At 40.2% G+C, this 20,220-nt stretch overlaps 1 protein-coding gene across 3 annotated transcripts in view; it reads left to right on the top strand.

The window, feature by feature from the left end:
- The window catches only part of LOC150076660 (uncharacterized), a 349,756-nt gene that overhangs the window by 15,841 nt on the left and 313,695 nt on the right, over positions 1-20,220 (top strand). For all 3 annotated transcript variants that reach the window (XM_090386112.1, XM_090386111.1, XM_090386113.1), the window contains exon 2: positions 18,604-18,717. In XM_090386112.1, the coding sequence (XP_090242238.1) occupies positions 18,604-18,717 (114 nt within the window). The remainder of the gene's footprint in view (positions 1-18,603; positions 18,718-20,220) is intronic.

Genomic DNA, 20,220 nt, shown 5'->3' on the forward strand with positions numbered 1-20,220 from the left:
TTGATGAATTTAAGGTATTCCTCAAAACATCAAAGGCAGATATTGTTGGGATATCAGAGACGTGGTGTCACACAGATGTAAGGAATGCACAGCTGGAATTTGGGGAGTACAATGTCTACAAAAAAGGATAGACAGGATAGGAAGGGAGGAGGGGTTATGCTATTAGATTAGTTAAGAAACACATAAAATCCAAGGAAGTGAAGCCAGTCGACATTGCTGGACAGTGCAGTGTCGAGTCAGTTTGGTGTGACATAAGCATTGGGAGATCAGAATTGAGAGTAGGAGTGTGCTATAGGCCTAATGACTCTGATGAGTATAATAAGAAACTGTACAGGGAAATAGAGTGGGCCAGTAAATCAGAGTGTCTTATAATGGGGATTTTAATTTCCCAGATATTGACTGGAATTTGTGGGTTGATCACTCACACACTAGCAAGGCTTTTGTGGATTTATTGGATGATTGTTTTCTACATCAGCATGTTCGGGAGGCAACTAGAGGGAGTAATACTCTTGATCTGATTATCAGTAGTGATTTTTCATTCATTAAGAATCTGCAGATAAAGGAACCACTAGGTGGCGGTGATCACAGTGTGCTGAAGTGGGATTTATTCAAAGAGTTAGCATTAGCATTAGTAGAGGCATTTGATGCAAGAAAGCAAGCTTATGCAGCATCAGCAAAAAAAAAAAAAAAAAACCATTTCCACTTTACCCCTCTGTTTGTTCAAAATACCTGTCCAGCTGAGCCTTAAACTTATTTAGGCTATCAACCTCCACCACAAGGGATGGAAGTCTGTTCCACCAACCAACCACCCGCTGGCTAAAGGCAAATTTCCGCACGTCTATCCTACATCTGTCTTTCCTCAATTTGAATTTATGCCCTCTCAGGTGATTTTTCTGAGCTAGAGGAAGAATCCCATCAGCATTGAGCATGCTTAAACCATTCAAGGCTTTATACACCTCTATCAGATCACCTCGATGGTGCCTAGTCTCCAGACACTGTAATTTGCAAAACTTGAGCCTTTCTTTGTAAGAGCACCCCTTTGTTCCATTCACTAATCTTGTTGCCCTTCTCTGTACTCGTTCCAGCAGCTCTACATCCTTCTTGAAATGAGGCCTCCAGACCTGTATACAGTACTCTAGGTGTGGCCTGACCATTGTCTTATACAATGGAATAATCACCTCCTTATCCCTGCTGGAAAAATTCCTGTATATCATTGAGTTAACTACCATCAGGGGTAAAGGCAACTACAGTGGTCTGAGACAGTATTTAAATTCTATACAGTGGGACCAACCGATGATGTTACCAACAGCAAATTCAAAATCGGAAGCATTCAAAGAACTTATCTTGGAAGCTACTAGGCTTTACATACCAACTAAGGAATATTATTCAAGGTTTAGGCCTAAATGGATGTAAGATGAACTAATGAGACATATGGCAGAGAAGAAAAATGCATGGGATACATATAAATTAATGGGTGACATGGAAGCCTATGATAAATATAAGTTGGTCTGTAACCAAGTCACAAAGGAGATTAGGCAGGCAAAGGCAGATTATGAGAAATCCTTGGCAAAAGATGCAAAGAAAAACAGAAAACAGTTCTTTACCTATGTAAACTTTAGAAGGAAAGGGATGAATCAGATTGGTCCACTGGATATTGATGGTTCCACTGTTGATGATCCTGCTCAGGTGGCTAACAAACTAAACAAGTATTTTGCATCTACATTCACACATGAGTTATTCAGGAAGGGGAATGCCAGAGGTGAATTAAACTCTGGCAGTGAGCTAGATGATTTTGTAATAACTGAGAGGAAAGTGGATGAGAAATTGTTGAGGATAAACGTAAAAAGGCACCCGGGGTGGATGGGATCAATCCAGTTATATTAAAGGAGGCAGCAAAGGAAGTAAGCAAACCCTTAGCCATAATTATGAGAGCTTCTTTGGACTCAGGGGAGGTACCCATAGACTGGAGATGTGCAAATGTGACCCCAATTCACAAAGGAGGACATAGGCTGACACAAGTAATTATAGACCTGTGAGTTTAACTTCTGTTCCAGGAAAATTAACGGAGGCACTGGTTAAAGAAGCACTGCAGGATCATCTAGACAAGACTTCAGTTATAGCTCAGACACAGCATGGTTTTGTTAAGGGAAAGTCTTGCGTGACCAATTGGATTGGATACTATGATGCAGTGACAAAAGAACTCGATCCAGGAAATAACTTTAATATTATATATTTGGATCTTAGAAAGGCTTTTGATACTGTTGCACATGGAAGACTGCTGCACAAATTGGAGCAGTGTGTCATTGGAGGCAAATTGCTACTATGGATAAAGGAATGGTTGAGGGGGAGAAGACGGAGAGTGGTAATCAATGTATACTGCTCATCGTGGACTAATGTTATTAGTGGAGTCCCTCAGGGTTCAGTGCTTGGGTCTATTGTTGTTTTCTGTATTTATAAATGATATAGATGATGGTATATCAAGCTTAATGTCTAAGTTTGCAGACGATACAAAGGTTGGCAGGGTTGTTAAGGACACTACTAACGCTATGCTGCTGCAACGGGATCTGGACAGGTTGAGCAGATGGGCTGAGAGATGGCAAATGAAGTTTAACATTGACAAATGTAAAGTACTACATATGGGAAACAGTAACCCCAGAGTAACATATTAACTCTGTGGTAGAGAATAAAAAGGACCTGAGGGTAATTGTGCAGGCAGATATGAAGTTTTCTGAGCAGTGCAGACGGGCTGCAAGAGTAGCTCATGGTGTCTTGTCAATGATATACAGGAATTTTTCTAGCAGGGATAAGGAGGTGATTATTCCCTTGTATAAGGCAATTGTCAGGCCACAACTTGAGTACTGTATACAGGTCTGGAGGCCTCATTTCAAGAAGGATGTAGAGCTGCTGGAACGAGTACAGAGAAGGGCAACAAGATTAGTGAATGGAACAAAGGGTTGCTCTTATGAAGAAAGGCTTAAGTTTTGTAAATTACAGGGTCTGGAGACTAGGCACCGGCGAGGTGATAAAGATATAGAGGTGTATAAAGCCTTGAATGGGCTTTCATCAGCATTGAACGTGCTCAGTGCTGATGGGATTCTTCCTCTTGATCAGGGGCCCATTATAGCCTTAGTTGCTAATGCGGCAATAAAACCCAACAACCAACCAACCTCTTGCTCAGAATAATCACCTGAGAGAGCATAAATTCAAATTGAGAAAGACAGATGTAGGATAGACGTGCAGAAATTTGCCTTTAGCCAGCGGGTAGTTGGTTGGTTGGTGGAACAGACTTCCATCCCTTGTTGTGGAAGTTAATAGACTAAATAAATTTAAGGCTCAACTGGACAGGTATTTTGAACGAACGAAGTGGTGAAATGGGAGTGTGTTTTTTTTTTTTTTTTTGGTTGATGCTGAATAAGTTTGCTGTCTTGCATCATATGCTTCTATGATGCAAGAAAGTTTGCACATTAGCATTACATGCCTCTATAATGCTAATGCTAATGTGTTCAGAAAGGAACCAGATGCAAAAATAATTTTGATTTTGTGTATTTTGGTTTTTTATTGACTTAAATTGGCATATTAATTTATTTTATAGAGTTGCTTTATATTCCTAGTAACAATACTTTAGTTTAATTTGAACTTAGATAGAGATTTTGTAGGTTATTACTTAGTATCGGTAAGGGTATCTAATCCATGTGTTAGACAAGTTTTGCAGCTCACGCAAATTCCAAGTTTTTAATTATATTTAGCTGGTTTATTGACTTAATTGTTAGATTAAATTATTTTCTATAAGAAGCTTATAGACCTAGGCAAGCTCCATGGTTTATTTTGAATTTAGATAGTGCGATTTTGAAAGTAATTAATACCTTGTGTCCTTAGATTTACTGTTCCTAACTTGCCGCCATTGTTGTACAATACAACGAGTACCCCTAACTAGATAGCGTAAGGTTTAACGGAAAATTAGATAACAAGTATAGTAGTATCAATTAATCAGTAAAATTTACTAATCTTATTAAATTTCATTGTGAATTAAATTGTACTTTCTTAACTAAATACATATAACGACCTAGTTTTTACAAATATAACATTATAAATTAATACATATAACTTGACAGGAGATAATATTCAATACTGAAATACATATATATAGTTTTATAACTGTATTGGGATATATGTTTTGGGTTATATTTTGTACAGTCAGTCCTCGTATAGTACAATAGTTGTGTTCCTAGAAACCCTCGTGCAATGCAAAATCGTGCAATATGAACAACAGGCCCTATGGGAAAAATAGGGTTAGGTGCCGACCACCCAAGATTGAACACACATTTTAATCAAAACATTACCAAACACAATAAATAATCGAAATAAAATACTTACGTATTTTATGACGACTATTACATAATAAAATATTGCTAATGCTTTTGCTTCTATCGTAAGCAAACTTGTTTTTTTGTTTGATTTTCTATCCAAACAGATGACAGCCGTTCCATCTCTTCCAATTCTTTGTGTGTTAATGGATTTTGATTACACTTTGAGTTGTTTTTATTTTCTCTGCATTCTTCTTAATTCTCGGTGTTGCCTCATTTAGGTGTGTAGCACGTGCAATATTACATGGTCTTTCATTTCGCTCAAAGCGTTTCACCATTTCATATTTTTTCTCTATCGACAGAGGCGGACTGGCCATAAGCCTTACCGGGAAAATCCCGGTGGGCCGGAGGCCGGTGTGATTTTGGCCATAAACCATAGTTTGAGGCAACTATAAATTTTCCCGGGAAAGAATTTTTGACCCAGTCCACCTCTGTTTATCGATATTGCTTTTCTTTTTCTCTCGGAATCTGTAGTGTCTTCACCAGGATGCTTCCTTTTCACACCTTTTAAGTATTTTACTCATTTTTAGGGAATAAAGCACAATTACAAAACGAGGAGGCACGCTTGATACACATAAACAAAGCTGCACGCGTGTAGCAACTGAATAAACAACACCGTAAAGGCAGAGATACACTATTAACACCTTACATTTTACTAAAACACATTTCTAGGTGTTACTACCATAAAACAATTTCCAGTTGCATTCCTGCTAGTGGAATCTGTTATAAACTGGTAGTAAACTCGATCTAATTGCATTTGCGATTATGCCGATAGCTGGAATCGTGTTGGTTTTTACATTATTATGGTGAAATGTGTTTCCCCTTCACTGATATAAAAAACATAAATACATTTTCAGAATCTTCTCTTCATTCCTATCGTGTTGCGTTCGACTGCCATTTCTTGTAAACACAAAGGCGAATCGTGCATAAGCGAATTTGGTTTGTGTTATATAAGATATCGTTCCCCTATTTATAAATCGTGTATGATCGAATTCCTGTAGTGTAAACACGTGTTATACGAGGACTGACTGTATTAGAAATTTATTCAAAATTGAATAGAAATCATGACTCAGAGCAGTAAAGCAGAAGGCTCAAACTAATGGGAGTGCTGTAGCTCAGGGGCAAACTGTGGGAGACAGTTGTCCTCTGAATCACAGCTTTTTGAAATGCACTGCCTGTTTGATGTTTGTGGAACAATTAGAAATGGGACTGGATGGGATATTGCCAAGGGGAATGTCTGTGTGTGCACGATGTAAGGAGTGTGAGGAAATCAGGCACCAATTCAGCATTGTTATGGGCCTATATGAGAGCGTGAAGGACAGGGTGGATGCCCTTAAAGGATTTAAATTGAGAGGCCCATCAAGCTCTCAGCTGCCCACATCAATGCTAGAGCTTGCACTTGAACATCACGCAATACTGCAGTAACCCCCAAGGCAGAATGCACTGGTCCCAAAGGAACTAATTGTTGTCGGTGACTCTATTGTCAGGGAAACGGGGAACATGCTTTGTAAAAAGGATAGGTGGAACAGGACCAGGGTATGTCAGGCAGGGGCAAAGGTTGATGACATTGTAGAGCGGATATCATCTTTTAAGGGCACAAAAGCTGATATAATTGTACACGTTGGCACTAATGATATTAAGAGTAGGAGACCGGCAGAATTACATAACAAGTACAGGTCAATGTTGAAAAAAGCCGTGAATTAGGGTTAAATTTGAAAGTGTCTGCAATTCTGCCCAGACACGATAGGAGGGAGTATATGATGAGAGCCTTGTCGATCAATTCGGCCCTGGAGAGATTGTGCAAGGCTCAAGGGGTAGAATTTTTCTCAATCTGGTCTGTTCTTGTTAACAGGAGAGACTGCTTCTACAGGGATGTGATATGCTTAAATAGAAAAGGTGCAAGAATATTTGCTGATGCTATCGAGGCAGAGTTAGGTGGATATGAAAACTGCTAGCTTGGGGATACACGGACCAATAGATTAACAGTAGCCGCTGGCAGAGGTGAAAGTGATTCTTGCACTGCTTCTATTGAAATGCAATCGAGCAGCAGTCTGGAAAGCAAGGCAATGGGGATTTCCAGAACTGCTGAGAGTCATAGTGGAACAAGTAAATACATGGGCTGTGTTAGGGTCTTCTTCTTCTTCTTCTTTGGTCCTTAGCTGGCAGCTGGGGGAGGTGGTTGGCCACGCAACCAGTATGCTGCTGTAGGTGCCGCAGGGTTTCGGACTTGCTCTGTGATGTTCTTCCATACCTTACGATCCATGGCTTCAGTCCTGGCCTGGTTAAGGTCGAGACGTTGGCTCTTCAAGTCATCTTCCACTTACTTGGCCCACGTTTTCCTAGGCGTGGTCCGTTGGATGCTCCATTGGGTGGGTCGTTGTCTCCAAAGGAGTGTGGATGGTATTCTGTTCGTGCCCATTCTACATACGTGGCCAAACCATCTGAGCCTTCGCTTCTGGATTTGGTCGGCAATGGTTGGTTGCTGTTGGCATCTGGCGCGGATGGTATCATTAGTGATGCGGTCGCGAAGAGAGATGCCCAAGATCTGCCGCAGGCATCGCATTTGGAATACCTCAAGTTTGTTCAAATCTAACTTGAGACAAATCCATGTTTCCGATCCGTAAAGAAGAATGGGCAGGATCAAAGTCCGGAAGAGTCGGATTTTAGTCTTTGTGGAAATGTTGGTCCTCTTCCACAGACACCATTTGAGCGAGGCGAACGCAGTGGCCGCCTGTCCAATTCTGCTGTGGATTTCCATGGTGGATGCAACTTTCTTCTCCTGGACCAGCGACCCAAGGTATTTAAAGTCCTTCACTTGCTCGATCTGGACGCCTTCGAGATAGATGGTGGCTTGCGACCCATCTGTTGTCAGGGCCTTTGTCTTACCAGCATTGATCTTCAAACCATATGGCCGGGCAATGCGGGCAATGTCGTAGAGGATGTCCGTGGCTTCAGCGTCGTTATCGGCAAGGATAGCACTATCATCAGCAAACATCAGGTCAGTCACATAGTGATCCTTGTCATATTGTATGCCCTGTCTGTTTCTGAATGCTTGCCTCATAATGGCGTCGACCACGATGTTGAAAAGGTAACTGTGTTAGGGTAACTAAGAATAGGAACAGGTGCACGTATGCTTGCATTTACACCAATGCTAGGAGTATAGTTAATAAATTTGATGACCTTGAAGTACAAGTCAAGTCATCAAAGGCAGATATTGGGATATCATAGACGTGGTGTCACACAGACATAAGAAGTGCAGAATTGGTTTGGGAGTACAATGTGTACAGAAAGGATAGATAGGACAGGAAGGGAGGAGGGGTTATGCTGTTAATTAAGGAACACAAAATCTAAGGAAGTTCATCCAATTGATGTTGGTGGACAATGCAATGTTGAGTCTGTTTGGTGTGACATAAAGCACTAGGAAAGGAAAAATGAGAGTAGGTATGTGTTATAGGCCTAATGAATCTGATGAGTATAATGAGCAATTGTGCAGAGAAATAGTGGGCCAGTAAATCAGAGTGTCTTGTAATAGGGATTTTAATTTCACAGAGATTGACTGGAATTTGTGGGTTGGTCACTCACACAATAGCAAGGCTTTTGTGGATTTATTGGATGATTGTTTTCTACAGCAGCATGTTCGGGAGGCAACTAGGGGAGTAATACTCTTGATCTGATTATCAGTAGAGATTTTTCATACATTAAGAATCTGCAGATAAAGGAACCACTAGGTGGCAGTGATCACAGTGTGCTGAAATGGGATTTACTCAAAGAGGTAACTACCATCATGGGTAAAGGGAAGGGTTTTTGCCTTCGTAAAGGTGACTACGGTGGTCTGAGACAGTATTTAAATTCTATACAGTGGAACCAACTGGTGATGTGACCAAAAGCAAATTCAAAATGGGAAGCATTCAAAGAAATAATGTTGGAAGCTACTAGAATTTTCATGCCAATTAAGAAATATTGTGCAATGTTTAGGACTAAATGGATGTCAGATGAACTAATTAGACATGTGGCAGAGAAGAAAAATGCATGGGATATAAATTAACAGGTGACAAGGAAGCCTATGATAGATATAAACTGGTCTGTAATCAAGTCACAAAAGAGGTTAGGCAGGCAAAGGCAGATTTCGAGAAATCTTTGGCAAAGAATACAAAGAAAAACAGCAGAGTTCTTTACTTATGTAAACTCTGGAAGGAAGGGGATGAATTAAATTGGTCCACTTGGTATTGTTGGTTCAAACTGTTGATGATCCTGCTGAGATAGCTAACAAACTAATTGAATAGTTTGCATCTACATTCACACGTGTGGAGTTATTCAGGAAGGGGAATGCCAGAGGTGTGCTAAACTCTGGCATTAATCTAGATAATCTTGTCATAACTGAGAGTAAAGTGGAAGAGAAATTGTTGAAGATAAAGATAATAAAGGCACTTGGGGTGGATGGAATCTATCCAGTTATATTAAAGGAGGCAGCAAAAAAACATAAGCAAACCCTTAGTCATAAGTATGAGAGGGGGCGCCTCCGTAGTCAGGTGGGAAGGAGCAGCATTGTGTAGCACATGCTTCTTGATTAAACTGGGGTTTGAGCCCGTCACCACCAAATACGGAGTATGCGGAAAGGTCAGGGAATGACCACCGCATATTCCCGGAGCAATATGGCCTTATTTGCTAATGCTCCTAAAAACCAAATAACAACAACAAGTATGAGAGCTTCCTTGGACTCAGGGGAGGTACCCATGGACTGGAAATGTGGAAATGTGACCCGAATCCACAAAGGAGGATCAAAGGGAGAGGCAGGTAATTGCAGAACTGTTAGTTTAACTTATGTTCCAGAAAAATTAATGGAATGGCTGGTTAAAGAAGCATTGCAGGATCATCTAGACAAGACTTCAGTTATAACTCGAACACAGCTTGGGTTTGTTAAGGGGAAGTCTTGTCTGACCAATTTGATTGGATAGTATGATGTAGTCACAGAGGAACTGGTTGCAAAGAGTAATTTTGATATCATATATTTGGATCTTGGAAAGGCTTTTGATACTGTTGCACATGGAAGACTGCTGCAAAAATTGGAGCAGTGTGCCATTGGAGGCAAATTGCTGCTATGGATAAAAGGGATGGATTAGTGGGAGAAGATGGAGCGTGGTAATCAATGGACATTGCTCTTCTTGGACTAATGTTATTCGTGTAGTCCCCCAGGGTTCAGAGGGGACCACACTAATATTGATGATGGTATATCAGGCTTAATGTCCAAGTTTGCAGATGATACGAAGGTCGGCAGGATTGTGAATGACGCTAATGACAGTACACTGCTGCAACAGGATCTAGAAAAGTTGAGCAGATGGGCTGAGAGGTGGTAAATGAAGTTTAACATTGACAAATGTAAAGCACTGCATATGGGATCTTAGAAAGGAGTGTGTTTTTTTTTTTTTTGGCTGATGCTATATAAGCTTGCATCATGTGCCCTTGCTAATGCTAATTTCGGATTTCAGAAAGATTTTGATACTGTTGTACATCAATGACTGCTGTATAAATTGCAGAAGAGTGGAATTATGGGTCATTTTCTGCTGTGGATAAAGGTGTGGTTGAGGTGGAGAAGACAGAGAGTGGTAATCAGTGGACATTGCTCTTCATGGACTAATGTTATTTATGGAGTCCTCCAGGGTTCAGTGTTGGGCCTATTGTTGTTTTTTATATTTATGAATGATATTGACGAATCCAAAGCAGGCTTAATATCCAAGTTTGCAGATGATACAAAGGTTGGGAGGGTGGTTAATGACATTATGCTACTGAAACAGGATCTAGAAAAGTTAGGCAGATGTGCTGAGAAATGGCAATTGAAGTTTAACATTGATAAATTACAAAGTACTGCATATGGGTAACAGTAATCTCAGAATAACATGCAGGATTCCTGGACAGTTTGTGTGGTATTGTCGATGATACACAGGAATTTTGCCAACAGGAATAAGGAGGTGATTATCCCATTGTATAAAGCAATGGTCAGACCACATCTTAAGTACTGCCTGCAGGTCTGGAGACTTCATTTTTGGATGATTGTGGGGATGCTGGAATGAATGCAGACAAGGGCAGCAAGTTTGATGAGTGGAACACAGAATGTGCTTCCCGAGAAAGCTTCAGTTTTGCAGTTTGCAGCATCTGGAGACTAGGTACCTGCAATGTGATCTGATTGAAGTGTTTAAGGCTTTGATACTGTTAATAAATTTGATGACCTTGAAGTGCAAGTCAAGACATCAAAGGCAGATTTGCATGGGATACATTTGAATGGATTGAGCAAGATCAATGCTGATGGGATCTTTTCTCTTTCTCAGACTACACGCCTGGGAGGGGCACAGTTTCAAATTCTGAAAGGACAGTTGCATAATAGATGTGCGGAAGTTTTCATTTTTGTGTTTAGCAAGCTAGTGGTTGATTGCTGGCTAAATTCAGCGGTCAACCACGAGTCCATCTGTTGTTGTGGCAGTTGATAGGTTAATTAAATTTAAAGAAGTAGACAAATTTACCCTAGGGACTCACATCTGGTATGTATGGGCTTGGCACAAGCAGGGGGTCCTGAGCTGGATATCATCATTCTTCTCTCTCTTGGTGATTCTCTTCTACTTCTGATTCTTGTTCTCTCTCTCTCTCTCTCTCTCTCTCTCTCTCTCTCTCTCTCTCTCTCTCTCTCTCTCTCTCTCTCTCTCTCTCTCTCTCTCTCAGGATAGTTCCGAATTTGGCTGGTGTAGCATAAGCCTCAGACTTCCTTGCACCATATGATAATAATAATAATAACTACTCCAGATCACCAAAGATTCAGCAATGATATTAAGATGGAATTTAGTCTAGACAAATGCAAGACCCACAGATTGCATCAGGGAAAATTAGTCAACCGAAACTACCAGCTGCAGAGTGGTAAAGAGATCGAAGCCATGGTAGAGGGAGAGGCCTACAAATACTTAGAGGATGATACAGGCACAGTAGTTACAGCTAAAGAAAATTAAGGCCTGCCTGACCGAAAAATACCACCAGAGTCTCAGAAGCCTGCTGAAAGCAAAGCTGAATGGAGGGAACACAGTTAAAGCCATAAACACCTGTGCAGTCCCTGTGCTAACATACTCCTTCGGGCTCATAGATTGGACTAACACCGAGCTGGAGGATATCATGAGAAAGACAAGGACAATGATGACCAAGAGCCACCAACACCACCCGAAATCTGCTGTGGAGAGACTGACAATTGCCCGGGAAGAAGGAGGAAGGGGCCTGATAGATCTCATTGAGCAACAGAAGACAGCGATAGTTAACCTGAAGGATTACTTCCAGAAACACACAGCAGCACTCCACCAGGCCATAAGGAAGATACACAAGCAGTATACCACACTGAACCTAAGCGACTGCAACTCTGCTGAACAAGAAGTTTTTTAGCCATATTTAGCCGCTTTATTGACCAATTGTTACATCAAATTATTTTCTATAAGTAGCTTATAGACCTAGTCAGGATCCTTAGTTTATTCTGAATTGAGACAGCGAGATTTGGAAGTTAATTAATACTTAAGTGTTCGTTCGTAAGTTCCCGCCATTGTTATACGACACAACGTTATAACCCGAACTAGATAGCATAAGCTTAGTATAGTACAGTATATAATATAATATTTTCAATTAATCAGTAAAATCTATTAATTTTGTTAAACTTCGTTGTCAATTTAATTGTACTTTTAACTAAATACATATAACGATTTAGATTACAAACGTAACATAATTAATTAATACATTACTTGATATGGCAGTTATATAAACAGAACTCGTAGATAATACTCGATACTGAAAAATATATATAGCGTTATAACTGTGTTGGGATACAAGTTTAGGATTATAATTTTGTAATGAAATTGAAATTTTATTGAAATTAAATCGAAATCATGACTCTGACCAGAGCAGCAAAGCAAAAATGCTCAAGCTAATGGGAGTGCTGTGGCTCAGGGGAGAACTGAGGGGGGGGGGGGGCAGTTGCCCTCTGAATCACAGCCTTTTAAAATGCACTGCTTGCATGATGTTTGTGGAGCAATCGGGTATAGGACATAATATTGCCATGGGGAATGTCTTTGTGTGTGCATGCGATGCAAGGAGTGTAACGAAATCAGGCGACAACTCAGCGTTGTTATGGGCCTATATGAGAGCTTGAAGGACAGGGTGAATGCCTTCGAAGGATCTAAATTGAGGGGCCCATCAAGCTCTCAGCTGCCCACATCAACGCTAGAGCTTGCACTTGGTCATCACGCAACACAGCGGCAACCCCCAAGGCAGAATGCGCTGGTCCCACAGGAACTAGTAGTTGTTGGTGACTCTATTGTCAGGGAAACGGGGAACATGCTTTGTAAAAAGGATAGGTGGAACAGGACCAGGGTATGTCAGTCAGGGGCAAAGGTTGATGACATTGTAGAGCGGATATCATCTTTTAAGGGCACAAAAGCTGATATAATTGTACACGTTGGCACTAATGATATTAAGAGTAGGAGACTGGCAGAATTACATAACAAGTACAGGTCACTGTTGAAAAAAGCCGTGAATTAGGGTTAAATTTGAAAGTGTCTGCAATTCTGCCCAGACACGATAGGAGGGAGTATATGATGAGAGCCTTGTCGATCAATTCGGCCCCGGAAAGATTGTGCAAGGCTCAAGGGGTAGAATGTTTTCCGGCCGGGTCTGTACTTGTTAACAGGAGAGACTGCTTCTACAGGGATGGGATACACTTAAATAGAAAGGGTGCAAGAATATTTGCTGATGCTATCAAGGCAGTGTTAGGTCGGTCGGAAAACTGTTAGCTGGGGGGATAGAAGGACTAATAGATTAACAGTAGTCACTGGCAGAGTTGAAAGTGATTCTTGCACTGCTTCTATTGGAATGAGCAGCAGCCTGGAAAACAAGATGCAGGATATTTCAGAGACTGCTAGGAGTCATTGCAGTACAAGTAAACACATGGGTTGTGTTAAGGTAGCTAAGAAAAGGAACAGGTGCATGTGTACTTGCGTGTACACCAATGCTAGGAGATTGGTAAATAAATTTGAAGAATTTGAGGTATTGCTCAAAACATCAAAGGCAGATAATGTTGGGATTTCAGAGACTTGGTGTCACACAGATATAAATGCAGAACTGGAATTTTGGGAGTACAATGTGTACAGAAAGGATAGACAGGATAGGAAGGGAGGAGGTGTTATGCTATTAGTTAAGAAACACATAAAATCCAAGGAAGTGAAGCCAGTCGACATCGCTGGACAGTGCAGTGTCGAGTCAGTTTGGTGTGACATAAGCATTGGGAGATCAAAATTGAGAGTAGTAGTGTGCTATAGGCCTAACTACTCTGATGAGTATAATAAGAAACTGTACAGGGAAATAGAGTGGGCCAGTAAATCAGAGAGTCTTATAATGGGGGATTTTAATTTCCCAGATATTGACTGGAATTTGTGGGTTGATCACTCACACACTAGCAAGGCTTTTGTGGATTTATTGGATGATTGTTTTCTACATCAGCATGTTTCGGAGGCAACTAGAGGGAGTAATACTCTTGATTGGATTATCAGTAGTGATTCTTCATGCATTAAGAATCTGCACATAAAGAACCACTAGGTGGCAGTGATCACAATGTGCTGAAGTGACATTTACTCAAAGAGATAACTACCATCAGGGGTAAAGGGAAGGGTTTTGTATTCGTAAAGAAGACTACGATGGACTGAGACAGTATTTAAATTCTATACAGTGGGACCAACCGATGATGTTACCAACAGCAAATTCAAAATGGGAAGCATTCAAAGAACTTATCTTGGAAGCTACTAGGCTTTACATACCAACTAAGGAATATCATTCAAGGTTTAGGCCTAAATGGATGTAAGATGAACTAATGAGACATATGGCAGAGAAGAAAAATGCATGGGATACATATAAATTAACACGTGACACAGAAGCCTATGATAGATATAAGTTGATCTGTAACCAAGTTACAAAAGGAGGTTAGGCAGGCGAAGGCAGATTATGAGAAATCTGCAAAGGATGCAAAGAAAAACAGCGAAGTGTTCTTTACTCATGTAAACTCTAGAATGGGGGGGATGAACCAGATTGGTCCACTTGATATCGATGGTTCAACTGTTGATGATCCTGCTCAGGTAACTAACAAACTAAATGAATATTTTGCATCAACATTCACACATGAGGAGTTATTCAGCGAGGGGAATGCCAGATGTGTATTCAACTCTGGCAGTAAGCTAGATAATCTTGTAATAACTGAGAGTAAATTGGAGGAGAAATTGTTGAAGATAAACGCAAGAAAGGCACCTGGGGTGGATGGGATCTATCTGGTTATATTAAAGGAGACAGCAAAGGAAGTAAGCAAACCCTTAGCCATAATTATGATAGCTTCCTTGGACTCAGGGGAGGTACCCATACTGGAGATGTGCAAATGTGACCCCAATTCCAAAGGAGGATCAAAGGCTGACACAGGTAATTATAGACCTGTGAGTTTAACTTCTGTTCCAGGAAAATTAATGGAGGCACTGGTTAAAGAAGCACTGCAGGATCATCTAGACAAGACTTCAGTTATAGCTCGGACACAGCATGGTTTTGTTAAGGGAAAGTCTTGCCTGACCAATTTGATTGGATACTATGATGCAGTGACAAAAGAACTGGATGCAGGAAATAACTTTGATATTATATATTTGGATCTTAGAAAGGCTTTTGATACTGTTGCACATGGAAGACTGCTGCACAAATTGGAGCAGTGTGGCATTGGAGACAAATTGCTGCAGTGGATAATGGGGTGGTTGAGGGGGAGAAGACAGAGTGGTAATCAATGGACACTGCTCATTGTGGACGAATGTTATTAGTGGAGTCCCTCAGGGTTCAGTGTTGGGTCCAATATTGTTTTCTGTATTTATAAATGATATTGATGATGGTATTTTAAGCTTAATGTCCAAGTTTGCAGATGATACAAAGGTTGGCAGGGTTGTTAAGGCCACTACTGACGCTATGCTGCTGCAACAGGATCTGGAAACGTGATGCAGATAGGCTGAGAGGTGGCAAATGAAGTTTAACATTGACAAATGTAAAGTACTACATATGGGAAACAGGAACCCCAGAACAACGTATCAACTCTGTGGTACTACACTGACAGTGGTAGAGAATGGAAAGGACCTCCGGGTAAGTGTGCAGGCAAATATGAATTTCTCTGAGCAGTGCAGATAGGCCGCAAGAGTAGCTCATGGTTTCTTGTTAATGATATACAGGAATTTTTCTAGCAGGGATAAGGAGGTGATTATTCCCTTGTATAAGGCAATTGTCAGGCCACACCTTGAGTACTGTATACAGGTCTTTAGGCCTCATTTCAAGAAGGGTGTAGAGCTGCTGGAATGAGTACAGAGAAGGGCAACAAGATTAGTGGATGGAACAATCGGTTGCTCTTATGAAGAAAGGCTTCATAAGAAGCCTTATGAAGTCTTTCTTTTACAAATGCTTCATAAGGCAAATTACAGTGTCTTGAGACCAGGCACCTGCGAGGTGATCTGATAGAGGTGTATAAAGCCCTGAATGGTTTGACCATGCTCAATGCCAATGGGATTCTTCCTCTTGCTCAGAATAATCACCTGTGAGGGCATAAATTCAGATTGAGGAAAGACAGATGTAGGACAGATGGGTGAAAATTTGCCTTTAGCCAGTGGGTAGTTGGTTGGTGGAACAAACTTCCATCCATTGTTGTGGAAGTTGATAGCCTAAATAAATTTAAGGCTCAGCTGGACAGGTATTTCGAATGAACGAATGGAGGGGTGAAGTGGAAGTGTTTTTTTTTTTTTTTTTTCTTTTTTTTGGTTGATGCTGCATAAGTTTGCTTTCTTGCATCATATGCCTCTACTAATGCTAATAATCACCTCCTTATCCTTTCTAGAAAAATTCCTGTATCTCATTGACAAAACCTCATGAGCTGCTCTGGCTTCCTGTTTGCACTGCTCAGAGAACATCATATTTGACGGCACAATTACCCCAGTTTGTTTTCATTTTCTGCTACTCTGAGTGTAGTACCACGTAGTTGATATGTTACTCTGGGAATACTGCTAGCCATATGCATTATCTTGTATTTGTCAATGTTAAACATTAGTTGCCATTTCTCAGTCCATCTGTCTAATTTTTGTAGATCTTGTTTGAACAGCATAATTATAATTGGGAGCTAAATGATTTTGCAATAACAGATGAAAGTGGGAAAAAAATTTTTGAAGTTAAAAGTAAACAAGTTATCTGAGGTTGATGTAATTTGTCTAATTTATTTATTTATTTCGTATGATGTGATCAATACAGAATGGAACCAGTTTTTTCTTGCTTCCTTTGTGTATCGTGGCCGGGATATCCAACCAACTGGTTGGTTCGGCACCATCGTGATATCCAGCCCAAGGTGGGAATCGAACCCACGACCTTTGTGTTGCCAGGCAGGCACTTTACCTACCCAGCTAGCCCGGTCGGCATTTATCTAATCATATTAAAGGAAGTAGCAAAAGAGGTAAACATGCCTTTGGCCATAATTATTAGCGTATTTTTGGATTCAGGGGAGGTGCCTATAGATTGGAGATGTGCAGATATCTCTCCCTCATATTCACAAAGGGGGGGATCAAAGTTTCAAGTGAGTAATTATAGAATTGTAAGCTTCACTTCTATTCCAAGAAAAATAATGTGGGTCAATGGTTGAAGAAGTATTGTAACTTAGATATACAGAAATCACAGCATGGATACGTTAAGTGGAGAACCTGTGTGATCAAACTGATTAGATGCTGTGACACATTAACAAAGGAACTGGATGAAAAAAGAATTTTGACATTATATATTTAGATTTCAGTAAAGTTTCTGATGTTGTTGCACATGAAAGACTGGTATACAGAGTAGAGCAGTGTTGCATTAGGGACAAGTTACTGCCATGGATAAAGAGATGGTTGAGTAGTAGAAGACAGATTGTTGTTATAGATGGGCACTGCTCTTCTTGGACTGATGATATTAGTCGTCTTTAAAGGTTCAGTATTGGGTCCACTTATTGTTTGCATTATTTAATAATGATATTGAAGGCATATCAAGCTTACTATCTAAGGCTATAGATGATACAAAGGTGTGCAGGATGGTTAATTACAAGGATCAAGGTGTGCTGCTGAAACAATACCTAGAGAAGTGGTCTTGTTGCAGCAGTGGTAATGAGGGTTAGCATTGATAAATGTAAGGTGCTACATAGGGACAGTAATAATCCCAGAATACATACCAACTAGGTGGTCCCACACCACACTGGGTGTAGTGGAGAAAGAAAGCGATCTAGGGGTAATTTACAGTCTGACATGAAGTTTTTTTGAGAATTATTGTAGGCAGATAGGCTGCTGAGACAGGTTACTGGGTTTTTGTCAATGATATGGAGAAATTTTGCTCGTAGGGACAAGGTAGTGATCATCCAATTGTATAAGGCAATGGTTAGGCTATATCTTGAATGGCCTAACCTATAAAGATGAGAAATCCAGGACACAAAAAGGTATTCCAACCTCAAAAGAATACAGTTCTGCAAATTTTATTTGCTTGGAAATTATGCTCCTTCAGCAAGACCTGATTGCAGTGTTCAAAGCTTTAAATGGATTGAGTAAGCTAAAATGTTGATAGGATCCTTATCTTTCTTGTATAACACATAATAGGATATAAATTGAAAAAGGCTGCAGAGTAGATATATCCTGCAGCCATTTTTCAACTACTCTCTGGCTTAGAGCAAATTTCAAAAATTTGCTCCAAGCCAGAGAGTAATTATTTTTTAAAGCAGTTTCTATCCATCGTTTTGAATGAGGGTAGGTTGAATAAATTCCAATAAAAAGTACTAGACAAACTATTAGAAGGAATGGCCAGATGATATTGTTAGTTTTATTTATTTTATTTTTATTTTTTGGCTGTTTTTATATTATATGGTTGCTTCCTTGCATCATTTGCCACTTCTAATATAAAATCCCAGGGAATAGCAGACCAGATTTCACATTATTCACCTATGGGCAGTGGATTGTCACAAACTGGAATAAGTCTTATTATTATTTTGGTGATTCATTTTTCTTATATAATCATTATCTCTTGTATTCTTTAAAAGATTTGAGATTGTAATGTTTAATTAATTACTATAATTATAAATAGAAGTATTATCACTACTTTTAATTTTATATTGCTCCCATAATTCTGAATTCTTTTAATACTTTTATCTTGAAAGGATGTATTTTCGATCTTCGCCAGTCTCCTAGAGTAGTAGAAATAAGAGATCACCATCCTTCTCTTCTTCCATTTTGTGAGACCTTGGAGAGCATATTTCGAGAGGGACTGAAAGGTGTGTATTGATAATGTTTCTTTTCAAAAATTGCCTATTAGCAAAATGCTCATCTGTATTGTATTTTATGAAATGTCAGAATGAACTCACATAGCATTAGCATTAGTAGAGGCATATGATGCAAGAAAGCAAGCTTATTCAGCATCAGCCAAAAAAAAAAAAAAAAAACCCACTCCCATTTCACCCCTCCGTTCTTTCGAAATACCTGTCCAGTTGAGCTTTAAATTTGTTTAGGCTATCAACTTCAACAACAAGTGATGGAAGTCGGTTCCACCAACCAACCACCCGCTGGCCAAAGGCAAATTTCCGCACATCTATCCGACATCCGTCCTTCCTCAATTTGAATTTATGCCCTTTGAGGTGATTATTCTGAGCAAGATGAAGAATCCCATTGGCATTGAGCATGCTCAAACCATTCAAAGCCTTATACACCTCTATCAGATCACCTCGCCGGTGCCTAGTCTCCAGACTCTGTAATTTGCAAAACTTAAGCCTTTCTTCGTAAGAGCAACCCTTTGTTCCATTCACTAATCTTGTTGCCCTTCTCTGTACCCGTTCCAGCAGCTCTACATCCTTCCTGAAATGAGGCCTCCAGACCTGTATACAGTACTCAAGATGTGGCCTAACCATTGCCTTATACAAGGGAATAATCACCTCCTTATCCCTGCTAGAAAAATTTCTGTATATCATTGACAAGACACCATGAGCTACTCTTGCAGCTCGTCTGCACTGCTCAGAGAACTTCATATCTGCCTGCACAATTACCCCCAGGTCCTTTTCATTCTCCACCACTGTCAGTGTAGTACCGCAGAGTTGATACGTTGCTCTGGGGTTACTGTTTCCCATATGTAGTACTTTACATTTGTCAATGTTAAACTTCATTTGCCACCTCTCAGCCCATCTGTTCAACCTTTCCAGATCCTGTTGCAGCAGCATAGCATCAGTAGTGTCCTTAACGACCCTTCCCACCTTTGTATCATCTGCAAACTTGGACATTAAACTTGATATACCATCATCAATATCATTCATAAACACCGAAAACAACAACGGACCCAACACTGAACCTTGAGGAACTCCACTAATAACATTAGTCCACGTTGAGCAGTGTCCATTGATTACCACTCTCTGTCTTCTGCCACTCAACCATCCCCTTATCCATAGCAGCAATTTGCCTCCAATACCACACTGCTCCAATTTGTGCAGCAGTCTTCCATGTGCAACAGTATCAAAAGCCTTTCTAAGATCCAAATAAATAATATCAAAGTTATTCCTTGCATCCAGTTCTTTTGTGACTACATCATAGTATCCAATCAAATTGGTCAGGCAAGACCTGCCCTTAACAAAACCATGCTGCGTCTGAGCTATAACTGAATTCTTGTCTAGATGATCCTGCAGTGCTTCTTTAACCAGTGCCTCCATTAATTTACCTGGAACAGAAGTTAAACTAACAGGTCTATAATTACTTGTGTCAGCCTTTGATCCTCCTCCTTTGTGAATTGGGGT

The sequence above is a fragment of the Mastigoproctus giganteus genome, chromosome 12 (genome assembly GCF_048544385.1).
Source record: "Mastigoproctus giganteus isolate SK-2022 chromosome 12, ASM4854438v1, whole genome shotgun sequence".
Classification (NCBI taxonomy): domain Eukaryota; kingdom Metazoa; phylum Arthropoda; class Arachnida; order Uropygi; family Thelyphonidae; genus Mastigoproctus; species Mastigoproctus giganteus.